Genomic DNA, 25485 nt, shown 5'->3' with positions numbered 1-25485 from the left:
GGTCCTGTGGCTCTTTTTTCAGTTCTCTCAACACAGATGCACATCTTACATCCATTTTCTTTGCCGTGGTTCTCGGTTCATTTTGTTTTCTCTTCTTAAAAATGAGTTGAGTCATCTCTCTATTTGTATGTTGGTGCGTGTGCTCTGGCTAAAACAGACTTTTCACAGCAGATATTGTGACAAGTCAAAGCAGGAGAAGCTCAGGTGTATTAATGAAGGCTGAATATTGGGTCACTGTCAGTTTACAGGTGCACCTAACAGTTACTGAGCCATTTTTAATTCCACCTGTGTTCTTCCTACTGGGAAAAGATAGAAAAACATCCTATTGCAGTCTCACTAACTCACTCATTGACAGTCCGTGTAAAAAAAAAAAAAAGGAACCACCTGGACAACGAGTTCCACCTGTCAGTCATTAACTTCGTCATTAACGGAATGAGGTTTAACTGCAGGCAGTCAACACAACACAGGAGAATGTATGTGCAGGTAAAGACCATGACACAAAAGTTGATAATTGCTTCTTTTATTTCACACTGAACACCTTAAGTCATGAGCAAAAAATTAGTTTCACTCTGATGCTAAAATACTTTTGGAGGCCATTGTATATACCTGTTGTATTCTAGGAGAATTTTACTGTAATATTCCACAAATAAACATATTTTCACTGCACACAAACAAACAAGCTGTTAGCATGTTGAGGTAATGTCGACTGGACGTGACAGTAGCACAGTCCTGGGATGACATTCAGTAGCAGACGGATTCATATTCATTCATTGTACAAAAAACGCACAACACGTACACAAAGACAAACACTTCTTGCATTTAAAGACAGCAGTGATTCTGGATCTTATACAATTTAACATCAAGACAAGATGACAATAAGTAAAGTTTAGGTATCGCTCATACAAAATTATGGAGAGTCTGGAAGCTATCAGAGGTAAAACTTGTTGATTTTTATGCAAACAGTTATTTGTGGGGCATAATTGTACTTTTTTTTAAAAAAAATCCCCACATATTCAGGTCAGTCATTACAGTAGAACAATAAAATATATCACTAAATAAAGATTAAATATTAATTTAAAAACGTTAGGGACTGATGAAAACAATTCTTCACTTTTCTCTATAAATGATTAAAACTCTGATAACTGCCGGGCTCAGTAAAATGACAGCATATGGCACAGATAACTGTTCAGCTCATTTTCTTTAAAAGCACAGAAGAACTTTTGTCTTTGCAAATTTTAATTTGCATGAAATGCAAGTAAGTTTTCTAAACATGCATTATTAACATGTTAATAAATAAGTTCACAGTCCAGATTTAGAAAGACTAAATCAGTTCTTCTACAGGAGTTTGAGCTGCCAAGGCTCTGATGTTCTGCCACTATATCGATGGATTGTATGAGCTGCTAGGAGAAGCTTGCCTTTGGCCAGCTGGTCCTTTAGTTAGAAAAAGTCTCTTCAGGGTGTGTTTGGGAGCTTCCAGACACACTGGTCTGCTTCTTCTTCACTGCATCAAGCAGCTGGAACTTGGCAGGAAGTCCTGGATGTAGGTGACAGTCGCCTTAGAGAGGTAAGTCATGGTGCCGTAGCTTCCACTGGGGGCGCTGTCGTAGAAGAAGTTGCAGATTCCGGTTGCTGGATCCTTCTCAAGGAAATATTCACTGGCACCGTTTAACTTCTGGGGATGCAGAAGTGCAACAGATGAACACATACACAAATACAGGTACATCTGATGTATCTCTGTTATGGAAATGATTGTATTTGATGATTAAATGTTCTTATTTATTGTAATACTATATAACTGTGTGATGTGTGGATTCATGCGTGCTCAGTAATTTTCCATGAAGCACTGAGGAACCAAGGTCTAACCAAAGATAACATGTGTGACTTATGATTATGTGCCTGTAAAAAAGCTATGCTGTTTCTCACCTTTGTCAGTCGCTTGTCCAGACTGTTCTGAATGTTGATTCCTTATGCAAGTAAAACTTTGCTTTGACTTGAAGGATTTATTTGAGTGTTTATTTGAAGAAGTCACCGAAGAAATGTTCTGACATTCTCTTGCCATCATCTTGTCAGACAAGAAAACGATTATTAAACTGATCAGAAAGAGCAGCTCCATCATTCGGACTGAAATCAGTCCAATCCAGCTGATGATGGAGGTGAAGATGCTCTCAGGCCACTTATGAGAAAAGCTGCAAACCTACGTCAGACCATGAAGGTGATTCAGCAGAGCAGTCACTGGCTGATTCCTCTGAATCCTCCCTTCCTTCCAAATGTTGATTTGTTGTCATGTAACACTAATGGAACGTTTTATAGAGCAAGTTCTGTCATCAGAAACCTCTGGAAAGCATTTTCTAACTGTTACATCAAGAATGTTCTTCCTTTGTTACTGTAGAACATAATCTGACAGAATCCTCCAAACATCCTCTGAAACTTACAATTTTCTCTCTCAGTTCACAGGAACATCATCTGTAAATATTCTTAAGAAGTCATTTTGCACTGTATAATATTCACTTTACAGATTTTCTACATTTTCGCACACTGCTTATTTTCTATACTTTTTATTTTGCACATTACAAATAATCCCCAGTTCAGGTCCCAGCCTTCCTGGGATCTTTCTGCATAAAGTTTGCATGTTCTCCCTGTGCATTAGTGGGTTTTCTCCGGGTTCTCCGGCTTCCTCCCACAGTCCAAAAACATGCTGAGGTTAATTGGTTACTCTAAATTGTCTGTAGGTGTGAATGTGTGTGTTTGTCTCTATGTGTAGCCCAGTGATAGACCTGTCCATGGTGTGCCCTGCCTTCACCCTAAGCCAGCTGGGACAGACTCCAGCCCCCTGTGACTCTCATGAGGACTTAATGTATAGATAATTGATGGAGGGGTATCACAAATATTTGTATTATCTCGCTTTAGATCTTACGTACATTTTAGTGCCACAAATGCTTCATGTTTGTGTATGATGGTGGTTCTTGACTGTTATTGAAGCTTCTCTAACAGTAATTTGCTGCAATGGATCAACAGAGCATCTATCTATCTTTCTAGTCGTACCTGGTCGGTAAGGAAAAGGTCATTGGCCAAATGCAGGATGCGATCCACGTGGATGATGCCTCCGATGCTGTCCACGTCCACATCGGCCACCAGACCCAGAACCATCACGGTCTCCACTAGCAGCTGCCGGTACTCCGGTTGAGGGACGTGGTTCAGGACTGACTCCACCTGCACCGCAAACTTGATCTCTCCTTCAGTCATCTACAGGAAAACACACAATTAAACACACACACATATACCAAGGAAGTCCAGCCTTAGCAGCACGTGTGCGAGATGCCACCTCTCTTGTGGTAGAAGAGGGCAACACGTATCCATCGATGGACAGGCCGTGGCACTTCTGCAGGATCTTCCACACCTTCTGGTAGAAACCCATCGGCACTCTGTTGATGGCTCCGTCCAGCCTGCGTCTCCTCAACCACTGGCCTTGTCTCTCCTCCCAGTGCAGCTGTCCGTCTACTGGACCAGGACCCACTGGAGACAGGATTCCACTGGGAGTGGAGGGGCTGCTGCAGCGCTGCAGTGAAGAACATACTGCTATAGCCGATTTAATGAAGTCATTTTCAGACTTATTTCTATGTATTTTAAATGGTTACATTTTTTCATGTACACTATTACTCTCCAGTTTTTCCCACCACACATCCAGTGTGTAAAAGTAACATAAAATTAGTTCAAATTTGCCCAAAATAGGTCAGAATGTGTTCAAAGGTATTTTAAATCTGTATAAAACAAGTTGAAACCTGTCCAGAGTGACATCAAATTGGTCCAAAATCCCCCATATTTGTCCAAAATAGCTTGAAATCCATCAAAATGTAACTAAAAGTTTGCATAGCTGGTCTTACTTGAGTGGAAATATTGATTTTTTGGAAGTAAAAGCAGGCATCTATATTGATTAATGATTGGTGGTGGCAGATACGGTGTCTCGACAAGAGTAAGAGTATAATAAATATATGGAAATAAGTCTGAAATATTTATTGTAGTAGTGCTCTAAATGACAGTTACAACTTTTCTACGGTGAAAAGTCCGTGCAGTTATTCATGCACATTGATGTAAACATACTGAAGGAAACGGCATGATTGTATGTTTTAGTGTTACAATTTAAAAATTAGTGTAAATGCACACACAACAAAGCACTGAAGTTAGCTTACTAAGAAGAGCAGCACCTGCTGCTTTGACCAGGGACAAAGACTGCAAATTAGCTGAAGCTTGACGTCCTATATACATTCACATTTTCCCATTGTGGCAATGTTGTATGTATCGTCCCTGTTAAATAAACATTAAATAAATAAATAAATAGATAGAGATAGCTTCTGCCTCAACAAATTATTGTCTAAAACATTAAAGAACTCTATTGTGCTGTTAGCTTTATTATCACACATACACTGAGCTCTATAAATATGGAACTGTTTCTCTGACTATGCTTAGTTTAAAAAATAAAAATGAAATTAAATTAGTAGGGGCAAAACTTTAGTTCTTTATAAGTTTGACTAATTTCCATAAATAATCATACTGTAGGGTCTGACAGTGTGACATGACTCAACGTGATTCAAGAAAGTCATTTTTTTTAATGTGGCCAAAAAAAAATCACAGTTTTCTCTAACTTTGCATGAGGAAAATGTTTAACAAGAAAAATGGTGAATCCTAAAACAGAGTAACAGAAGAGGATCTCTCTTCAGATTGTGCAGGAGACTTAATTCAAAATGACCCATATTTATTGCAATTAAATTAATATGTCTCCTGTGCTTCTATATACTCTGGTCTGCTTGTTATTTTTAGAGTTTTTAATGAAAATGATGCTACACATACAGGTTATTTCAAGACTACTTGTCAGTGGGATTATTTTTGTGTGGTTTTGGTCTTTGTAGAAAAATTGTTAATAATGAAGAGACAAAATAATGACATTCGTATCCTTAAATAAGGTAAGTCTACATGAAACATGAAAAAAATCGGTTTAACATGACATTGCTGGTTGCATTCACACACAATCTAGGAAGGACAAAGCAGCAGCGGCGGTGAAATGGTTTACCGTGGAGCGAGGAGAGGTGACAGTGCTATTCAAGGAAAGACCCCCACTGAAGATCTACAGGTGGAAATGGATGACAGGTGGGAGAGCACAGTTTGATTTGACTCACATGGTTCTCATACTGCAGCCACACAGAGCATAAAAAGGCAACAAAACCATGGCTGTACATCACCAGTAAGAGCATTTTATAAGCAAACCATGCCACTCTATGGTAAAATGCAGCCACAAGCTATGAGCTGGGCTACTGAAAGCAGCTTAATCACTGACTTATATGGAATGGTTTGCAGAGAAGTTATGTTCAATGATACTTTCCTACGGCAAAGAAAGACACAGCTAATGTGTGAAACAGTGAGGAGCAGCAAAGCACGTTCTCCTACTGATATGGGATGATGTGAGAGTCGCTCCAGCTATGGAGGGTAACATGGCTCACAGAGCGTGAAGGAGTTATGAGCCGACGGTTCGGTCGTTTAGATCGAAGTCTGAAACAGTCACATGCTAGATATTATTAAAGCCAACCCACACTGACAGGATGAGAGTCATCCAGCTGTAAGCAAGAGCAAGAATGTTATTAGATAGATAGATAGATAGATAGATAGATAGATAGATAGATAGATAGATGCTTCCCACCTGTTTTATTTCACTCTTCAGCTTGTGGATTCCTGTGCGTTCAGTCTTGGTGGCTCCTGTGTGGCCGAGCTCATGGATGGAGATGGCAGGACTCGTGGCTGTGGACTGGATTGGACGCACTGAAGACAAAAAAAAAAAAAAGAAAGCCAGTGATAATGTATTTTATATTCAACAGAGGCTGCCATGCTGATCTAAAAAGAGCCTTGTGTATATTCAACCCATCATGACAGAGACAGAGAGAGAAAAATCTGTAACAGTTACTTCTGGTTCGTCATAGGTCCTGAGCCTGTGTTTAAAATTCATATGAGAAGTGGATAAAAGCCTTCTGAGCGTAAGTGCTGCATAGCTATGCCTCCTTATGTCTGTTATAAAGGGTTGCTGCCAACATCTATGACTTTTATTCTGTCTGGTGTCACAGAATAATGAAGCAACATCAGAAGCTTGTCTAGTATTCAAATCCAGCCTCAGCATTGTTTTATGGAAAGGTGAAGGTTTCCCTGATTAATCACTGTAAGCATCAATGATTAGTTAATGATTAGGTTTAGAAGAGATAGGACTTTTAAATGTTAGTGTCATCTTTCTGTGTTAGACCAATAAAAAAGCATGACTCTAATTATTATGCAGTTGTTTAACAGTCAGCAGAGACAATCCATTAAAAAGATGCCAAGATATTTCAACCTGAGGCGACAGACTAGGTCCTCAAAACAGACAAAGTGAAAAAAAACTCACTGCTTCTCTCCACCCCAAACTCTTTTCCACTGAGGATGTGATGCAGGAGGCTCTTCATGCCGAACGGACTCAGACTCATCAAACTCTCAGACGCCTCCTCCCCTACAAACACATCACGCGGCTTTCAGTTTCACTGTGGAGACACCAGCAGCTTGTATTCATAGCTGTTTATTTTTCCTACCTGAACAGTGGAGACTGCGAGCCAGCTCAGTGGCCATCACCTGCATGATGAGTCCAATCCTGAGTCGGAGCATGTCGCCAAACAGAGCGGGCTGGGAGCGGACGTACATGGCCAGATAGACCATGATTTCCTACGAGAGAAACACACACAGTTCACAGCTGTAAGAAAAGTGTGATAGAAGGGTTTGTATCAAGGAGGTCGCATGTTTACCTGAGTGAGAACAGCTATACTGATGTCCTGACCACTGGCTTCATAGATGAGAGTGTTCAGCTCTTCAGGAGGGAGTGGGCTGAGAGGAAACAGTGAGGAAGAAGAGATCGTTTATCATGTGTTTGTTCATACAGCACAAAAGCTTACTTTAATAACTCTAAAATCAGCTTACACTGTGATCACTCTCTCCCTGGGTTCAGGAGGTAAACCTACAGTCAGCTGCTTGTGATGGGAAATCAGGTCTGTGCAGGCCTGAAGAAAAGACAGTCACAGGTGGAACAGAGTTATTAAAATAATCTCTTATGTACAGATAATAGGCTTTATTTACTGTCATACGTGAAGTTTTGCCGGTGACTGATCCAGATGAAAAATATACCAAATGAATATGTTTGTTACTTCATATTTGAGACCCTGTTTAGATCAGGATGGACATGATACAGCTGATTTAAATATGAGCATGGGTGTGTTTGTCTGAAAGTGTTCTGGCTGAGAAGGAAATGACTTTAGCCGGAGGAAAATGACAAAAAAAAATAAGAGAAGATTTTCTGGGGAAATTCCTAATTTTCAAATAAAATATTAACTGAACATATAAATTCCATCTGTAGTCGAGCTATTCATTGTGCTACAACTGCCTATTTTTTGTATTTAACGTATCACTCTTGAATTAGTTAAATTGTTGTCAGCAGCTGTCAGAAACTGTGAATAACTTTCCAAAAATTTTTTCCAAAAATGTTTGACATGTATAATCAAAGACTGTATTTGCAGATTATGTTTCTCTAACTAGCTGCTAGGCTACCCGGCTGTTTGCTGTAATAAAAATAAGTAAGTTTTCTCTCTGACCTCTGCGAGGACCTCCACTCTCTTGTGTAGTATCCCAGATATGTATCTGATGAGCCCCCACTCTTTGCAGGCTCCAGCTTGGACATAAAGCTCCTCCAGCAGACAGCGAACACTGACCCCACCCTGCCCAGGACCTGACAGCTCCACCGGCCAATCAGCTCCTCTGCTCACAAGAATCAAAACACAAGCAATTAGAAAAAGCAGCACAGTTTACTTGCTGGCATGTTGTGTTTGTTTCGTACTTCATAATGTAGAGGATGTAGAGGATGTCGGCCTGGTCCTGCAGAGTGGGACACTCCTTCAGCTGCTTCACCAGCGCTGCAAAGTCCGTGTTGCCCTGAGAGTCTCGAGGTAGGTGCAGGTCAGCAGCACTGTGGAGCTGTGAGGGACATCAGCGTTACACAAACACACTTCAGAGCAGCGCTGGATAGTGATGCCGATCGAGGCTTTGCTGAAGCTCAGACACTTCATTCTACACATGGTTCAACACCAGAGGCTTCAACGAGTGACAGAGTAGGACATCTAGTGGTCAGTAAGATGAAATGAAATCAACACGTGTTAACTGGTTCATGGATTGTTTTGGGTTTGATTCGTCGTGCACGTTCCTGTTCAGCTACACTAGATGATTGTATGGTTTCTAGTGGGTACAATAATAACAATAATGATAATATTACGAGTAATAATAATGAAAATAATTATTGAAGGCCATGGTCCTTATTTGGCATGTCTGTCTGTAACTCTATGTACTCTTTACTTATATTTTTGAGTTATGAAACATTTAAACGGTGCTGATACATTCATGAGATGCCCTAAAAATACAGACTGATGTAAGTTCCACATGAGGCTGGACCAAATACAGGTTACATTATGGATTTTGGCAAAGTATTCTTTATTCTTTATTCACAGGATAACCCCTTGAGATGAATCATCTCGTTTTCGAGGGGGTCCTAATCATTAAACAAAATAATAAGACAGAGACAGTGCATGCATTGCACAGTACACTGTAACAAGTGAAAAAAATATAAAATAAAGTTTTAAATTTATCCAGCACACAAGCAGACACCTACCACACACAACATACACACCATGCGTATAAACATTCACACACCCCCACGGGGCTATTAACTCTCCTCAAAGTTAACAAAATAAATAAATAAATTAAAAAAAATAATAATAACTGAATAAAGAAAAATAGGTTAGTACAAAAATTATTTTAAAAAAAATACACATACACACATACATAGATAAACACATTCAATGAGCAAAACTAAATTCAAAAACAATTACAAACATTTTGAAAATGTTGCACAAGAGCATTTTTAAACAAATTGAAGGACATTAGAGCGGACAGAGGTAGGAAGATCATTCCAATCTGAGGGAGCTTTGTAACTAAATGAGAGTCTACCAATTGCTTTTTTGGTCCTAGGAGTAACAAAGTATATTTGAGACACATGTCTCAAATTATATAAAGATCTAAATGGAATTAAATATTGTTTTAAATAATCTGGGCACTTGAAGTGAATACATTTGAATATAAAAAGTAACCAGTGGAATTGCCTTCTAGATATGTTTTGGTATTCAGGTGATTTGTTGATGCTCAAAGCACTTAACTGATTGAAACGATACTGAAGTGTGTGAAACTTCACGAGTCACATGACCAAACCACGCCTCGCCACGGTGGTTCAGTACATTTGCTTCATGTGTCAGAGGACCATCACTAATGCTGAAGTCACAAGAGACACATGTCTGCTGGAGGAAAGATCTGATGCACCTACTTTCTGCTGCTTTGCATGTGGGCCATGCTGCAGATGAGGAACTTCAAGAAGGTTGAGGGATCTGCGGTGTTTGTTCATTGCCGGAGTCACCGGTAGATACATGGAAGACTCTGAAACATACACACTAATTAATGAGTGTGTTTATGCCTTTAAACCTCCCTCTAAGAGAGCACGTCTGGCAGCTGCATAGCATTATAGACCATTGGGGCTTTCGCAAACAGATACATTTCTATGTTAATGTTGGGTGATCAAATGTCCTGCTTTCAAAGGACATATCCTGTTTTCACATCCTGTCCTGACTGCTCTGGTAATTTTTTATTAAGTGAAGAAAATGTCCTGGTTTTCATTGTTTTTCATTGGGCCACTAAACTGACCTAAAACTAAATATATCGATATTTTTTGTTAGTTTTTGTAAGTTTGTCAGAGCTATTTTTGTTAGCTAATATAGTAGAGGTATTTTTAGTTGTTTTTTTTTTAGTACAGAAGAGACATTATTTCTATCATTATTTCGTTCGTTATTTTAGAAATTTATCAAAATAAAACATGTTTAGTAACCTCTGAGAAGCCGATCTGAATCTGTGACAGTATTTGGAAATAAAACAATTTTCTATCCACACAGAGGAGGCATACTTTAAATGTATTGAGATTATAAGGCATCTTTGAGCAAACTTTGAGTATCATTTGAGTATCTTATTGCCGGGCCAAGTGTCCTGGTTTTCAGTAATCAAAATATGGTCACTCTACATTAATGTCTTATGAGGTTTAATTTCTTGTGCAATCTATATGTAACTGAATAGATGTAAAACATCTACAAAACACACTTTGAAATTATTTAACAAGCATTACACCAATCAGTACTTTTAAAGATCTTGTTGTCTTGGTTTGCTTATTTTTTGCTGAGTGACTTTGCCATTAAACTGTTTCATTTAGGTCAACTTCCTGTACATATATCTCAGGTATTTCAGCTGTACAAATACCTAAAATGTTAAAGCAAACTACACACCCCTGCATGTAGATAAGGGTGAATAACTGCATCCTTATTTACTCACTGGGCATGTTCAGGCCCTGGACTTGGGCCATCAGTGACAGGATGTCTCTCGTGGTGTGTTCGGCACTGAAGACATGGTGCTGCCCCCTCTGGATGGGAGGAAGATGGCACTTAGTGGTGGTGCTGTGGAGGAGCTGGGTGAGGTAACGGTCAAACATGTCCTTTGAGCCTGCTGGAGTTAAAAAAAACAAAAACATTTAGTTACTGATTAGTGAATAAATCAAGCATTGCGGAAATGTACACACACTTTGTTTACTACCTGAATGCCCATATGTGTTATATTCCTCTCCGTATTCGTCGTCTTCTTCTTCATCATACTCATCCTCCAGTAGGCTGTCGTCGTTCTCCAGGAAGCTGAGGCGAGTGTGGAATGAAGTGGTCTGGAAGCTGGAGAGGTCGGACATCTGCACCCTGGAGGAACATTCAGGAAAAGTACCCAAACATGCAAGAGAAGTAACGTACACTGCAGATATTTCAAAGGAACATTCTTATCCAAAAATTACAAGATCTTGACTCACGCTCTGAGCAAACCTAAATAAAACAAATACTCCATACAGCACATATTTGAAAGCAGATTTACCGTTTTTGTTTCTAAACATTTAGCATTTTCCCCTGAAGACTGATATGTTTTTTTTATTGTTCTGTAATATAACTGTCATATTCTCCTTGATGTTTTGGAAATAGTGTCCGCATGATATCGTGCCAATAAAGCGAACTAAATTAAAAAAACAGAACTGAACTGATGGAAACAAACCTCGCTCCAGCAAAATAGCCATCCTGTAGTTTCCTGAGGGTTGCTAGGATACACGGATCAATCGCGTCGCCGTCTTCAACTGGACAAAAGAAGAAAATAAATGCCATTTACGGTATTCACATCAAGATCACAGCTGCATGCAAAAAGACACATACTGAATACACTGTTAGCTGTACTACACAGGATTCAGCAGTGACTTCTCATTTTCAGACTCCTTTTTGGGCCAGATTGCTCTTCATTCCACCTCTATCATGTCTTAGTTATACTAATAACATGATCTGAAGGAGATTTCTGCACGCTGCTCTACAATAAAGTTCAGTCAAACCAGTCAGACAAACAGAAAATAATCATTTATGTATACTTCTAGTTAATACACTGCCTGTCCAAAAAAAGTCATCACCTGGATTTAACTAAGCAAATAGGTCAGAGCCTTCCATTGGATAATTACTGCAGTGATGAATACGTTTCAGCTGCAACAACTTATTTAACTCTAGCTGATGCAGTGAGGAGCTTCTCATTTCTTAAACAACCGTGCTTGGAAGACATATCCTGTGGTCATGGAAAGGATGTTAATCTGTCTCAGAAGGGTCAAATTATTGGCCTGCTTCAAGCAAAGAAAACAACTAAGGAGATGAAACTACTAAAATCAGGTTAAGAACCGTCTAACGTGTCATTAAAACCTGGAGGATGGTGGAGAACCATCATCTTTGAGCAAGAAATGTAGTCGGAACAAACTCTTAGATGATAGTAGGAAATCAACAGTAGAACTCCTGGCTGTGTTAAACAATGAAATTAAGAGCAATTCCACACGTACAATGCAAAAGGAACTCAAAGGATTGGGACTAAACAGCTGTAGCTCTAAGAAAACCACTGATCAGTGAGACTTATCAGAAGAAAAGGCTTAAATTTGCTTGGAAGCATAAAGATTGGACTCTAGAGCAATGAAAGAAGGCCATGTGGTCTGATGAGTCCAGATTTACCCTGTTCCAAAATGATGGGGGCATCAGGGTAAGAAGAGAGGCGGATGAAGTGATGAACTCATCATGGCTAATACCTACAAACCTGTGGGGGTTAGGGTTATGATCTGTGGAGTTTTCCTTCCCTGATGACATGTTCCAAGATGACAATGCCAGGATTCATGAGGTTCACATTTTTAATGAGTGGTTCAGGGAGCATGAGATGGATTGTCCTCCACAGAGTCCAGACCTCAGCCCAACTGAGAATCTTCCACCTCCCATCATCAATACAAGATCTTGGTTTAAAATTAATGCAACTCTGAACACAAATAAATGCTGTGACATTGCAGAAGTTTATCGAAATGATGCCACTGCGTATGTGTTTCGCTCTGAGCTAAAGGCCTTCCAATAAAATATTAGAGTGTGAAACTTCTTTTTTGGACGGGGAGTGTATAACATTCAAATGTGCTCTGTATTTAACACAAACTAAATAGAAACGGTGTATTCTATTGTATTCTTGTAGGGCACTACTGTGTTTTAGGTGTGGAGCTTGAGTACCCAGCATGCTTCGTGTGATGGGGAAAGTGAGGGTTGGTCGTCCTGTCATCCTCCAGCAGGAAGATAAATAGGCCAGCTCTGTCCGTAACATCTCCACGATCATCTGGTTGTCCAGCGCCAGATAGAAATGATGCTGATCCAGGAACTGAACCAGACAAGAAACAGACAGAAAGAAACCAAGATACTCAGTACTGTACATCATCACCTTCTTGTCGGTAGCTTTTGTTAATGAGGTTACGAACAAACAACATCTCAGAATAGTTTTACCTGAGGGGTGAATATGTAAAAGCGATCTCTGATCTCATAGAATTTGGATGTCCCCAGAACTCCGATGTGTCTGTACGGCCTCCCGCTCAGATTCAGCTTCTTACAGTTGCCTGTGGTGGTGACATTAGATGTTACTCTTATTATCATCCTCCACACATACACACCTCTGTACATTAAGAAAAATCAGCGCTGGCTTACCCAGTCTGACATAGACGTGGCTCAGGATGCGAGCAGGCAGAACCCTGATAGGCAGAACTTCTGACATGGTCTGCACCATGATCCCCAGATCCCTCAACAACTCCTGGATCTCCTCCGACTCTGCCAGAACACAAACTGACAGACACAGAGGGAAACGTGTCAAATCCTGTCAACAAGAAGAAATACCGGATATAAACCAACGCTGGCATCAAAACAACACCAGAAATCTTGGCTGCTCATGCTGACGTTGACTGTCATGATACTTGTAAAGGTCTGAGTAGTTCATGTCCTCCGAGCAAAATGAAACGGTACAGCTGAGCCAAAGCACCGCTGTGGCTGAAGGAATTTAACTCATTATAATCCAGCTTCCAAATACTCCTACTACTACTACCAGTAATAATAATAACTTTATTAGTATAGCACCTTTCAAAAACAGTTTTCAATGTTTTACAATAAAACAAGTGTCAAATTAGACAAATAATGCATCCAAATTAAGTAACAAGACAGAAAAGTTGATCTTCTTTAAATCACTGACCTTGCACCACAACATCTGGCTTGAAATTCGTAGAGAATCTCCTGTTGAGAGGATCTATCTCTCCCGGTGCTAGAAAGGCCTTCACACAGAAAGAAAAAGCGAAGCCAGACAGTGAGAATTATCGAGGGTCTGTGTTTTTTCTGGCAGCACCCTTAGTCCTCAGCTACAATACAAAATCTGCATTAGCTGTTGCTGTGATAGAAACAGTCCTAAACTGTTTTCAAGTGTTTCAAGCTTCTGTATAAGAGTTCTGCTGGTACCTCAGCCAGAAGACAGCCCAGGATGTAGAGCGATTGTCCCCACATGTGTGGCAGCTGCCCCATAGCCACCCTGTCCACAGTGTGAGGATTACTGTACTCCTCCTCCACCTGGAAAAGACAAAATATGTTCTTATACACAAGCGGCAGACAGGCCTGTAGATTCAATCACCATTAGCGCGGATGTGTAATAATCGGGGAAATAATCTTTGAATAGAACTAAAATAAAACTTCCACATCCATATAAATATAAGACTAGATCAAAACATTCGTGCTTCAGGCAACATGGTGATGTCGGCATGTGAATATTCTCACAATGACGATTCGAATATGTTACAATGTTCATTTTAGCTTAGCATGCTAACAGTCTCTAGTTAACACTAAACATTAATCCAGGCTGATTAGGAGTTAATAAACAAACTAAAATATCACCATGATGATGTTGCTTGCTTATTTTTAGCATGGATAAAAACAGTAAAACTAACAATAAAGAGTTTGTTAAAAAAAATTATTTCAAACAAGGATAAAATAATTGAAGAAATAATCAAATAATTTATAGCAGATGTTGTTCACACCACCATTTTTATCATTTCATCTGAAGTAAATACAACACAGCATTCTTTAAATCTTGTTAAATGTTTTTATACCGAAGAAAAGAGAATATGGTGCAACACAGTAAAATGATTATCAGCCTGACCAATCATGAGATCTGATATTTAGCATACTGATTTATTTAATCTGAGAAAATGAATTTAAAAACACTACTATGGCTCTAAAGCAGCTCTATCTGACTGCTTACATATCACTAATAGCAGTCTAACAAAACTGCAGGATAAACTTTAAATGTTCCATTGGAAGTAAAAGTACATAAAACACAATATGTATAAATTGGGAGATTAAATAATTAAACTGATACATATAGGAGGGAAGAGGTATGGGAGAAAACGAGGTAACAGCAAAACCAAAATCTGTCTTCTTCAGTATTACTGTTAACACTAATGAGCAAATGGCTGAAAAAAATAACAGAAAGGGTAACAAAAGTGATGGCATAAATGATTAAATATCTTAATCTTACACTCAAGACTAAAATTGAGTTAAGTAGTAGTGGATACAGCACTTTGGGAAAGCATTGAATGATTTTACATAGATATTAGACTTAAGAAATAAAACTTGATTTAATACCCAACGTGAATACCCAAATTATGTATAATATTGTCTTACTATAATATTGCTTACTTTATATGGAAATGATATCAAATGTAACCTATTATACCCTCCAATGTAAGTGGTGTGTTAATATAAGCTACTGCAACTTAATTATCAGATACATTATGTCTGCAATGCAAACTAAAAAGAAAATCAAAACAATGATTTCTAATGTAAAAAGGTTGATTCATTTTAAATAGAGCTCCACATATTCCTCAGTGTATCAACTTACTAAGTCTGGAGCACTGAGAACAAAAATGATGGTTTAATAATAAACAAGTCAGCATTTTCTTGTCTCCGTTTGACTGACTTCATTAGTCCCTGAAATTTTTTGGTAAGAAAAAAAAGTAACTTGAATGTATTAAGCTACTTTGGCCATATTGCTGTAGCTTAGCTTGCTACATTTCTGTGGGTCATAGCTTCAGTGTAGTGAAGCTTGATTTAACACGGAGTAGCTGGTAGCTTAGCTCGTTATAGTTTCCAAGTAGCTTGCCCAACACTGCACATATATGTCAAATATCTGTGTGCTTGATTACTAATAATCAGTTTTATCCCTCAGAAACGCATCAGTCGATCCCTTTTTTAAAATATATATGTGTCAGTGGAAGTGGGATACCTTTTCACGTGGTACAGAATAAAGTTCAGGCACCAGCTTGATGCCATTTTTCCCTCTGATCAAAATGCCCTCCAGAGCCTCACGATACTCCTGTACCTGGGAAAAGCACACACTCACTTTATTAATATAACTGCATCAGAAGTCATTCAAAGTGACTGGATGTCTGTGGGAATGCAGCTCGACCTGCATGTGAGCCAGTGTGTTTGGATTTATTACCTGCACATGATCTCCAGCGAAGATGCCGTCCAGGATGAGGTAAGTCCAGAACACAGGCCACTCACACTCGATGTTCTCAAACAGCTTCAGCTCTGCAGGATCGTAGTGCAGCCGAGATGGATCCTGGTGAGACAAACCAGGAACTCAGTACATTACTATTGTACAATTTTTTTTTTTTAAACTTCTACTGAATTACAACCACTCAAACAGTGCACTTCTTATATCCAGCATTGCATCCAGCAGAATCAGATTTTCAACATGCAGAAAATATCACCTCTTTAGGACAACGATATCCGTCCCTGATGAAGCGACAGCAGCCGTAGCGACCCTGAAATAAAACCAAATCAACTTAGCACAGTTAGAAAGTATAGAGTAAAATACTGTTAAGTTTTTTTCTGTATAAATTTGTCCAGGCTACTTAAACTGTACCTGCAGTTTGCTTATAATTTCTGACTTAGTGATGGCCACCAGGTCAGCGTCCTCCACAGCAAAAGCAGGGAAGGAAATGACAGAAAGCAGACCGGCATCGATCTCCTTCGACGTCGAGGCTCTCGGCAGCATAGAGCACAAGATGGACTGAAGAATAACACGCAGACGTGATGAGCAGAAGGAAGGTGAGCGGAAACGACTGGAGGATAAATCAGCTTTACCTGACAGTGTTCTACTTCATCTGGCAAAACATGGATAACTGACTTCGGTCCTCCATGAGCTCCAAACAGATCCAGCTCATCTATGGCCTCCAGAGCTGCCTGCAAGATCATACAAACATGCAGCAATACACGTTCTACACAATATTGTCTCATTTTGGTCTGTACTGTGTAGTGCAATATGCTGTAAATAGAGTAAATAATAAAAGGAATATGTGTCTTCTGTACCTTCGCCATTCCTACAGAGCTGCCATTGAGTTCTGGGATCCCCTGGTTGGTCTTGTCACCGCGCTCCCACATCCCATAATCCTACAGGGGTAAAAAGATCATAATTTTTTGTCATGAAAAGCTGCATTTATTAAATACAGCGCACTACTTATCAGAGTCACAATGTCGAGTTATCCTGAAGGAGATCAAACTACAGCCATGGCCATAAGTTTGGACACAAGTACCATGACGCATGTGAATCTTAGAAAATACCACAAAATACTGAAGTGTTTGGGTGATAATACACAACTCCTGAGAACTATATTAAGTTTCATATTTAAATAAACATCAAAAGAGTTTGGTGTGATTTTGTTATTCTTACCAAATTCGGTTGTGAAAGTACTGCATTTTTTTTGTTATTTTCTTCTAATATTATGTTTTGGGAACAAAGTTGTTCCAATTGTTGGAATTTATTGATAATATTATATCCCTTGTTGATTTGTTGACTAATTAAACTGGTGCTGTCAAAAAATATTAGTTATGTTCTGTAATAGACATCAAAACAGACATAGGAAGTCATGCTGTGTCCAAACTTATGGCCATGGCTGTAAAATCAATACAGCCGAACCAGCTTGTTTTGACTTATTCTAATGAATACAATCTTTTTTTCTTATCAAAACCTGGCGCCTGCATTACCCAGAATTCAGTCCAACTCACACAGTTGAGTAGCAGATTGTGGTGTGTTATGCTATCAGCAGCAGATGCACAGACTTCTACCTCTTCCTCTCTGAAAACCAGCATCCCAAACAAATCTCTGAGACTGTTACTCACCGCTACTTTGTAGGCTGCCTCGATGTAGAAGACCAAGTTTTGGATAAATGCCACCTCATCCATGTTGGAGATGATACGAAGACCTGCGTAACAACACGTCAAACTCAGTAACCAACTCTTGTCCATGGGATACGTACAGGCAGAACACAAAGGCACAGAGAAAACAGTACATATAAACATCATTCTGCATTCTGCCGTACCTGAGGCTGTCATCTGAGCCAGCATCAGCAGGTAAATAGAGGTGGCGTCCACCTGGAGGTGACCCCACTGGTCATCTCTGACCACCGTGGCACAGGTGGGAGTATCGTATTTGGCATGCAGGCAATCCTTTGTACTCTGGGTGTGTTTGAACTTCTCCACCTTGGCCACCTGAAGACACAAAACCAAATACTTAGTGGCTGAAGACATATCGACCAAGACGACCGCAGGGAGCTGACAGGAAAAGAAGGAAAACAGACGAAAAGCCAGAAGACATGAACTTTGGCTATTCTTTATTTTCAGTTAGTCTGAAAATTATTGACTCGATTAGCTGCTCTATTAAATCTATAAAAGGTCAAATATTTCAGAGTGCCCAAAGTGACCTTATCAAGTATCTCTGAAATCGGGGCTTTTCCTGCATAGAAGAATTTTTGGGGGCCCTGAATAAAAACAACCCAACTTCTTTTTAACCAGTTTTGTTAAAGGTTCATTTACTCATGCATAATAGAAATTGTGCTGCTTGAATAACATCAGAAATAACAGGAAACTACATAGATTTCTATCAAACAAATGAACACATACTAATTTCCTGTATTGTATAAGCTTGGATCATGCTTCCTGTCATGTGTAATCACCCTAAAGGCCAATTCCGAGGCAGAAAAACGCCCAAAACCCATAATGCGTTTCCCGTGTGACTGAATTGTGATGGCTAAAGAAGCACAAGGTTTCATGTTGACAACTGATGTGAACAACATGCATGTGTCTCTTCATATTTTTGCATCTGTTACATACATTCAGGTCTTTGCATGTTTTTTTTTTTTGTTTTACTTGGCTGCAGAACAAACTTTTCCTGGGGAACAATAAAGCAAAAATCAAATTCACAATAACATAAAAGAGATAAAATGAGCAGATGATGACTCTTGTGAAGCTAGAAGCATGGATATTACACAAAAAGACAACTAATCGATTAGAAAAATAGTTGTCTGAATAGCTGATTATGTTTCTGTCCATTTTAGGAATTGAGTAATTAATTTACAAAATGTTGCAAACGTACAAACTAAAGTCATGTGATAAACTCCTCAATGAGTCAGGCTGAAGTGGATTTTAATTTTTAAAAATGAAAAATGACAAAACATGAACAACAATTGTCACACTTGGATGAATCTTGAGCAGTGTGAAAATATCCATTCACACTAGAATCCTTCTCATGCTTTAAATCCTGTTTTCGATCTGTTTTTTCTAGTTTACATGAAAACAACACAATGAAGGTTTCTGAAATCTGTCTAATGTTTTAACTCCAAAACCTCCCAGTGAGCCTCGAGACTAATTCAGACCTTTCGATCATATCATTTCTGCAGCAGCAACATCTTAACACTCTAATATCAATTCCACATCTCCATCACGTTTCCACAAATGGACAATGAGAACAGGTACACGACGTTACTGCAGCCTGGTTCTCACTTTCACTTCAACATGGAGCTCAGCAACATTTTGTTAATCTAACTACCTCTACCACTTGAGTTAAAACTGCTGTGGAGATGGTGGTTGTGCTCAGAAACGTGGATGACATGTTGACATAAAACAGCCTGTTTAAATACCACAACACTCTTGATAACACACTGTGACTTCTCGGAAACGGAACACACACTTATCAGAGCTTCTACCACAAGCGGGTGATTTTCACATGTGCAAACATATGCGAACATGTGAATATTTAAAGTGAGAACACAGTGTCTTACCTGTCTCATCATGCACTGCAGAAGTCCCTGCATCAGCTTCACCACACTCTGACAACAAACAAGGACAGCAAACATAAAAAAATCTAACAAATCATCACTACAATCCAGTTTATTTTCTACTTCTAGTGCAGCAGACTGTTATTTGGTGAATGTGTGAAGAGGACTGGACAGGAAAGACTATGATAATCTCATGTGGTTGTATCTAACTATACATTTTAAACGAGCATTGTCAGTCAATCAAACTTTATAGCACTTCTCATACAACTAAAATGCAACACAAAGTGCTTTACAACAATTAAAAACAGACTGTCAGGCTAGCTGTCAGAGTTTACTAAAATCACACGTGATTATTTTTAACTCTGAACCCCAAAAACCTGCTGCTGGGTTTGAAAAAGAAAGATTACAGAAAGATTTGAGTGATTTTTAACTTTTTACCTGCTTCATCAGTAAAATAACAAAATAAATTCACCTCATTCTGCGTCTCATTTACAGATGAATCACAAACATCTGCTTCTGAAGGTTCTGAGCTCCTCAACACAACTGGACCGTCGAAATGAGCAGACGGTTCAACATTTCCTCTGATTCATTCAGTACTTTTTGGCTCGGTTTGTATCTGAATAATACTTTTGATTGAATAACTTAATGATAAAAGCAAACGTGTCTGAAACAATAAGTGCAACTTAATATTTTATTACTGAATAAATGTGAAATCTATTAACTTTATTCAACTGCTGTTAGTTATTAAACCTATAAATACCTCAAAGTTACAAGAGCTAACATCAGTGTTTTTATTTTGCTTTCTTACTCTGACAAAAATGTGAATTATATCATTTGTAATACACATGAATAAAGTGCAAATTTCCAACTGTGTGAAGTTGTTACCAGCAATTTAAAAAATATATATTTTTACCCAATTGCATTCCTTTTTTAACAAAAGAAATTAATTATATATTAATGATTTCAGTAAATCAGCTAATTTACTAATATTTTTAGCATAAAAACATTGTTAAAAAGTACGCATACAGTATAACAAAAAAATAAAATAAAAAAATACTGTAAAAAAATTCAAACAAGACAAAAAAAATATTATAAATTGATATAATTATTCACAGTTGTGGCAGTTAAGCAAACATTTCCCTGCAGTTTGGAGGTTTTAACATGAATTTGTGAATGAGGTGTTTTGTTTTGGATTAATGCAATATTTTAGCTGACTATTTTAGTGAAAATTAAACAAATTAGAATGAAACACTGAAAGCTTTTTTCAGCTTTGTTATTCTAAAATGCTGAACCTGACCGAGCAAACAGGCGCTGCTGTACACATTAACCCAAACACACCTGCTCCAGTTCGTAGGCTTTGGCCTTGTCTTCATCGCGGTCTGCGTTCTTGCGGTAGGCCATGCCGAGCCCCCACACGGCCAGGACGCTGTAAACATTATCCCTGACCCAGGCGTCCTTCTTCTGGGTGCTGGCAGGGAGAAGTCCAGTCACTGGGTTCTGAGACAAAGACACACACAAGAGTTAAATCCACAGCAAAGACAAGCAGGACATGATCGGCTCACATTTAAAATCCCATTTGTACAGTTTGTTTGATGCAAAAATCACCGTAAACTGACTTTTACTGACCAGCTGCCATTATTCAGTGAGAAAATTTCTTTGTCACTTTGTTTGTCAAACTGTTGGAGAACATAGTTTTCAATGTCACATCACAAATTTCCAAGTAATTCAAGTAAAGATACCCTGTGTGGAAATTCTACGAGAAGCAAAAAGAGGAAGTGTCCATCAGAGCTATTTATGGCAATGAATCATATGTATGATGTCTCCCAAAAACAAGAACAAAAAGTGTCAGGCCACACTCAGTATTACAGGGAAGTTTGTCTCTTATTAATCGTAGGTGCTTCTGTAGAAATCAGACAAAGACACAAAAGAGTTAAATCCACAGCAAAGACAAGGAGGACATGATCAGCTCACATTTAAAATCCTACTTTTACAGTTTGTTTGATGCCAAAATCACCGTAAACTGACTTTTTACTGACCAGCTGCCACTATTCAGACACTAAATAAAAACATCCAGGACTTTCAAGTGACTCCTATGACTTTTCACCATTTTCCAAAAATCAATTTATGAGGCAATTAGTTTCTTCATTAACTTGTCTATTGATTTGTTTGTGCTATTTGTTCGGTGTCAAGGACTCGGGGTTCTTTATTGTCATATCATCACACGAATTCACATGAGACGGCACAAAATTAGTAATTTATCAATAAATTGGCCCTAGAATTGGCGCTTAAATCACTAAAGGTGGGCTCAAGAAACTGCTGCACTGTGTCGTGTAATATTCTTTGAGTACGATGGGCTGAAAGTGAATGATGATGTAATCTTGGCAAATATTGTTTGAATGGATGACTATTATACGTGTGTGAAGTACTTAATGTTGAATATTCTACTAACCGATGCTTTGGTTGTATTGAACGTGTGTGAAGGAAAAGAAAGCCTAGAAACTGTGTAAGGATGGCAGAAGGGTTAATGAGAGATCACCCTGATGCTTTCTAGGAGATTAAATGTGGAGTACTTAATGCATACTGCTGCATACTTAAGGTATTATAACTTATAATATACATCGGAATCATAACAATACATACAAGTATAATATGCATGAAATGTGTTGCAAAATAATGAGGGTAAGATGGGAAGTACAGGGCTGAGCATGTTCTGTGTGAATCATGACTGAAAGATAACCTAATGTCTACTGTAAAGTGTAACCTGACAATGAAATATGACATCTAGGTGGCAAGATCTGACCAATAGATTTAGAATGGGACAATGGTGTGAGAACTGTCACTCCTATCATACACCCAATAGGCGTGGAATAATGACCAACGCTCACAGCTTAAAAGACGAAGCACAGCTCAGTACCTCTGGATATTTTGGGGGTTTTAATCACTGCTGGGTTTGTTGTCGACAATAAATCCTGCTGTCTTTGAATGCTGGCTTCTTGATGATTTTTTGACGATCCTTAATGTTTGAACACGGTCAAATCTTAGACCCTGGCTCTGGATTTTTGGACTTAGTTTCCACTTTATCAACTGCTGTGTGCTGCCATTGTAAAGCTGTATAAGATCATGAAAAGCAGCATTTAAGAAGATGAGTGTTGCATTGGTTTGGCATTTTTGTTGGTAAAATGATTCAAAATTTTCACAATAGTGACCATTTAACTTTCTAATTAACCTACTAAACCCAACTCTACATCATTTGACCTTGATTATGTTTTATTGTGAACAGTGTTTTATTATTATTATTTCCTAGAGTAGGATTGAAAATGAATGAAAGATAAGACAGGAAAGGGTAGCACTTATTCATTATGATGCAAGTTAAATATTTAAAGAATATCAAGTCTCTGTCTATATCTGTGAAAGTAAATGCCATTTTAAGTTTTAGGTTAAGTATTTATAACACAGCAGTGGACATAGTTTGAGTCTCAGCTGTTGTGGAGGAGCTTTCATTGTGCCCCCCCTCCCCTGATATTTAACCTACACTCATACGTGACATACGTTCTGTGCATGGAAAGTTGGCACTATTTCCATCAGCTGTGTTCCCTCTCGGTCACACTTTCAAATTAGACAGCAGTTCACTGTGGCTCTGTGTGAGCTCAAGAGCTGACAGATAAAGGTGCATAGTTTACCGGTCCTCAGCCCGTTCCAGGGCCTGAACTTTGCTCACACTCACGCTTATTTTTATGCAGATTGACCAAGTTGAACTTTTACCCATAGGAGCTACAAAACATCCGCAGATCTACAACATTTCTGCAGGACAAAACAGGATCTAATTGCAAAAATACAAAACAAAAAGTGTCCCTGCATGCAAATACAAAAATGCAAAGCACAGTTATACAGCATACTGTGTTACACTTTGAACCTATTGTGTACTTGCACTTTCTATTACTCCACTTCTTTTGGAGGGAGTTACTGTACTCCACTAAAAGTGAAACAAAGGTCAGCCTCGTCTAAAGCAAAAACAAACAAAAAAAGGCGTTGGTCCGCATTTTTGAAGAAAGCATTTCAAAGAAAATAGACTCCTGGGCTGCAAAAGCAACAGTTGTGGCTTGTTTCTGTTTCCTTTACATGAATAACACATTCGCCAACATGCTTTAGAACTGCTATAGCTCGTCTACAACAACGTACTTGTGCATTTTTCTACTGTAATGTTGGTTAGTAGAAAATAAAATAAACAAAATCCATTAGGATAGCAGTTAGTATGTAAAGTAGTTCAGATACTTCCAGCTGAAACATGCAAAACTGCATTAACATTGTAATGCATTAATAATTAGAATCCATGTCTGCTGTATTTATTATTCTGATATGAGTTATGCAGCATAATATGTGCTTCAATCTGTGGAATTTTAGGTGCAGTTTGATGCAAATGAAATTCATCTTAAAATTAGTTTTTGCACCAGTCTGTCCTCTGTATGTCTATGTTTTAAAAGCAGGATCTTTACTCTCCTCTAGGTAAAACATCCCAGTTTTTGCACCAGTCTGTGCTCTGTATGTCTGGACTCACCTGGTGACACAGGATCGTCTCTTGAACCAGCCTGGCATAACCGTCCAGCCTCACTCCTGAGTTACTGCGGCTCCTCATCCTCTCCGATCACTGCACACAAGTTAGACCTCACCGAGCCTGTTTATTCACCTCCATGCAGACACGACTTCATTATTTTTTTTAAAAAACAATCTACATTTAGCTGCTTGACTCACCAGGTTGTAAATCATCCTTGCAGTTCCTGATCTCCGCTAAAGCTCGTTAGCCGAGTAGCATCCAGCTCTTTACTGATCCCATTTAGCTTCCAGCTCGCAGCTTGTTTTCACACACACAGATCCAGATGTGTGCAGCGGTTCTGGATATGCAGAGTCACTTATTACAGGCGATAATCCGTGAGGTTTCACAGTAAGGAAGGGACGTATGTGAGCAACTCTACATCCATCCTGTATATAAAAAACAAAAACACATTATGTTCCTCTGATCTCATTATTGGTCAACAGGGGGAGCCAGATTACCTCTGTTCCTCCACTCTAAACACAATGTAAACAGGAAACAAGTTCAAGTTTATTTATAGGCGTTATCTTCTTGGAAATTCAGCCTTTAAGGAGTAATTAGAGAAAAAAGGAGGAGAAAATAAGAAGAAGAGCAAATAACAGACTGTAAACATAATAAATAAGAAGAGTAGAGGTTTAGGGTTGTTATGTAAGCACATGTGAGCAGCATCTAAATGCAGGAGCTGTCTGTGGACAAACTAATCCTGCCTCACTGTTGGGTTGTTTCTAAATGCAAAGTATCAAGCAGTGAATTTAAATGAACCTGAGTCAAAGCTACCACTCTGAAATGCAGTGTTGCAGACGTAAAAAGAGAATGAAATGAAAAATTATACTATATACTGGGTCAATATATAATTGAGGAACTTTTGAAGTCCATGAGATAAATCTTGCCTACATTTTTATTTTTAAAAAATCTAAAAAGTTTTTTTTACGTACATTACGATCATGTAAGCAATCACTTATTTATAAAAAATGCCTTGATATCACTTAAATGTCAACTAAATGATGTTGAATTTCATAGCAACCACCTTCTAATTAGTTAAACAATAATAAAATTAGCTTATTCAAAAACTAAATGAAAACATCCATGACTTTCAGCTATTATAGAAATCTGTAGAGGGATTCGTATGACTCTTCACCATTTTTCAACAATCTATTTATAAGGCAACGAGTTTCTTCATTAGTTTGTCAATTCGTTTGTGAAACTCTCAGAGAACTCAGTTTTCAATGTCGAATCACAAAAT

General features: G+C 38.6%; 1 protein-coding gene across 7 annotated transcripts; it reads right to left on the bottom strand.

The window, feature by feature from the left end:
- Positions 1 to 504: 504 nt before the first annotated feature.
- phka2 (phosphorylase kinase, alpha 2 (liver)) lies at positions 505 to 24676 on the bottom strand. Of its 7 annotated transcripts, none has more exons than XM_022199875.2 (33): positions 24404 to 24675; positions 24210 to 24326; positions 20993 to 21151; positions 19658 to 19705; positions 17921 to 18089; positions 17721 to 17803; positions 16911 to 16991; positions 16686 to 16784; positions 16465 to 16611; positions 16310 to 16363; positions 16036 to 16158; positions 15820 to 15915; positions 14001 to 14108; positions 13741 to 13819; positions 13206 to 13340; positions 13008 to 13117; positions 12741 to 12885; positions 11227 to 11305; positions 10732 to 10883; positions 10474 to 10644; positions 9425 to 9534; positions 7892 to 8028; positions 7650 to 7812; positions 6982 to 7061; positions 6810 to 6888; positions 6600 to 6729; positions 6419 to 6520; positions 5690 to 5808; positions 5583 to 5606; positions 5066 to 5119; positions 3323 to 3556; positions 3043 to 3243; positions 505 to 1672 (listed from the first exon to the last, which is right to left on the bottom strand). In XM_022199875.2, the coding sequence occupies exons 2-33, from the start codon at positions 24285 to 24287 to the stop codon at positions 1499 to 1501; spliced, it is 3723 nt and encodes a 1240-aa protein (XP_022055567.2). In that variant the 5' UTR covers positions 24288 to 24326; positions 24404 to 24675; the 3' UTR covers positions 505 to 1498. The 7 variants fall into 7 exon arrangements, with proteins under 7 accessions (XP_022055567.2, XP_022055584.2, XP_022055593.2 ...); XM_022199892.2 differs by having other exon boundaries at positions 24210 to 24299; XM_022199901.2 differs by having other exon boundaries at positions 10474 to 10641; positions 24210 to 24676.
- Positions 24677 to 25485: the final 809 nt, after the last annotated feature.

The sequence above is a fragment of the Acanthochromis polyacanthus genome, chromosome 2 (assembly GCF_021347895.1).
Source record: "Acanthochromis polyacanthus isolate Apoly-LR-REF ecotype Palm Island chromosome 2, KAUST_Apoly_ChrSc, whole genome shotgun sequence".
NCBI lineage: Eukaryota > Metazoa > Chordata > Actinopteri > Pomacentridae > Acanthochromis > Acanthochromis polyacanthus.
The sequence above is the reverse complement of the archived record's forward strand: the minus strand, read 5'-3'. Positions and strand labels throughout refer to the sequence as shown.

Excerpts from the sequence above, each read along its gene's own strand:
- phka2 (XM_022199867.2), bottom strand. The coding sequence starts at position 24,287 with ATGAGGAGCCGCAGTAACTCAGGAGTGAGGCTGGACGGTTATGCCAGG. Across the intron at positions 16,364-16,464 it reads AAATTATAAGCAAACTGCAG|GGTCGCTACGGCTGCTGTCG; the intron begins GTACAGTTTAAG and ends GTTTTATTTCAG. Across the intron at positions 5,607-5,689 it reads TGAAGAGTGAAATAAAACAG|CTGGATGACTCTCATCCTGT; the intron begins GTGGGAAGCATC and ends TCTTGCTTACAG.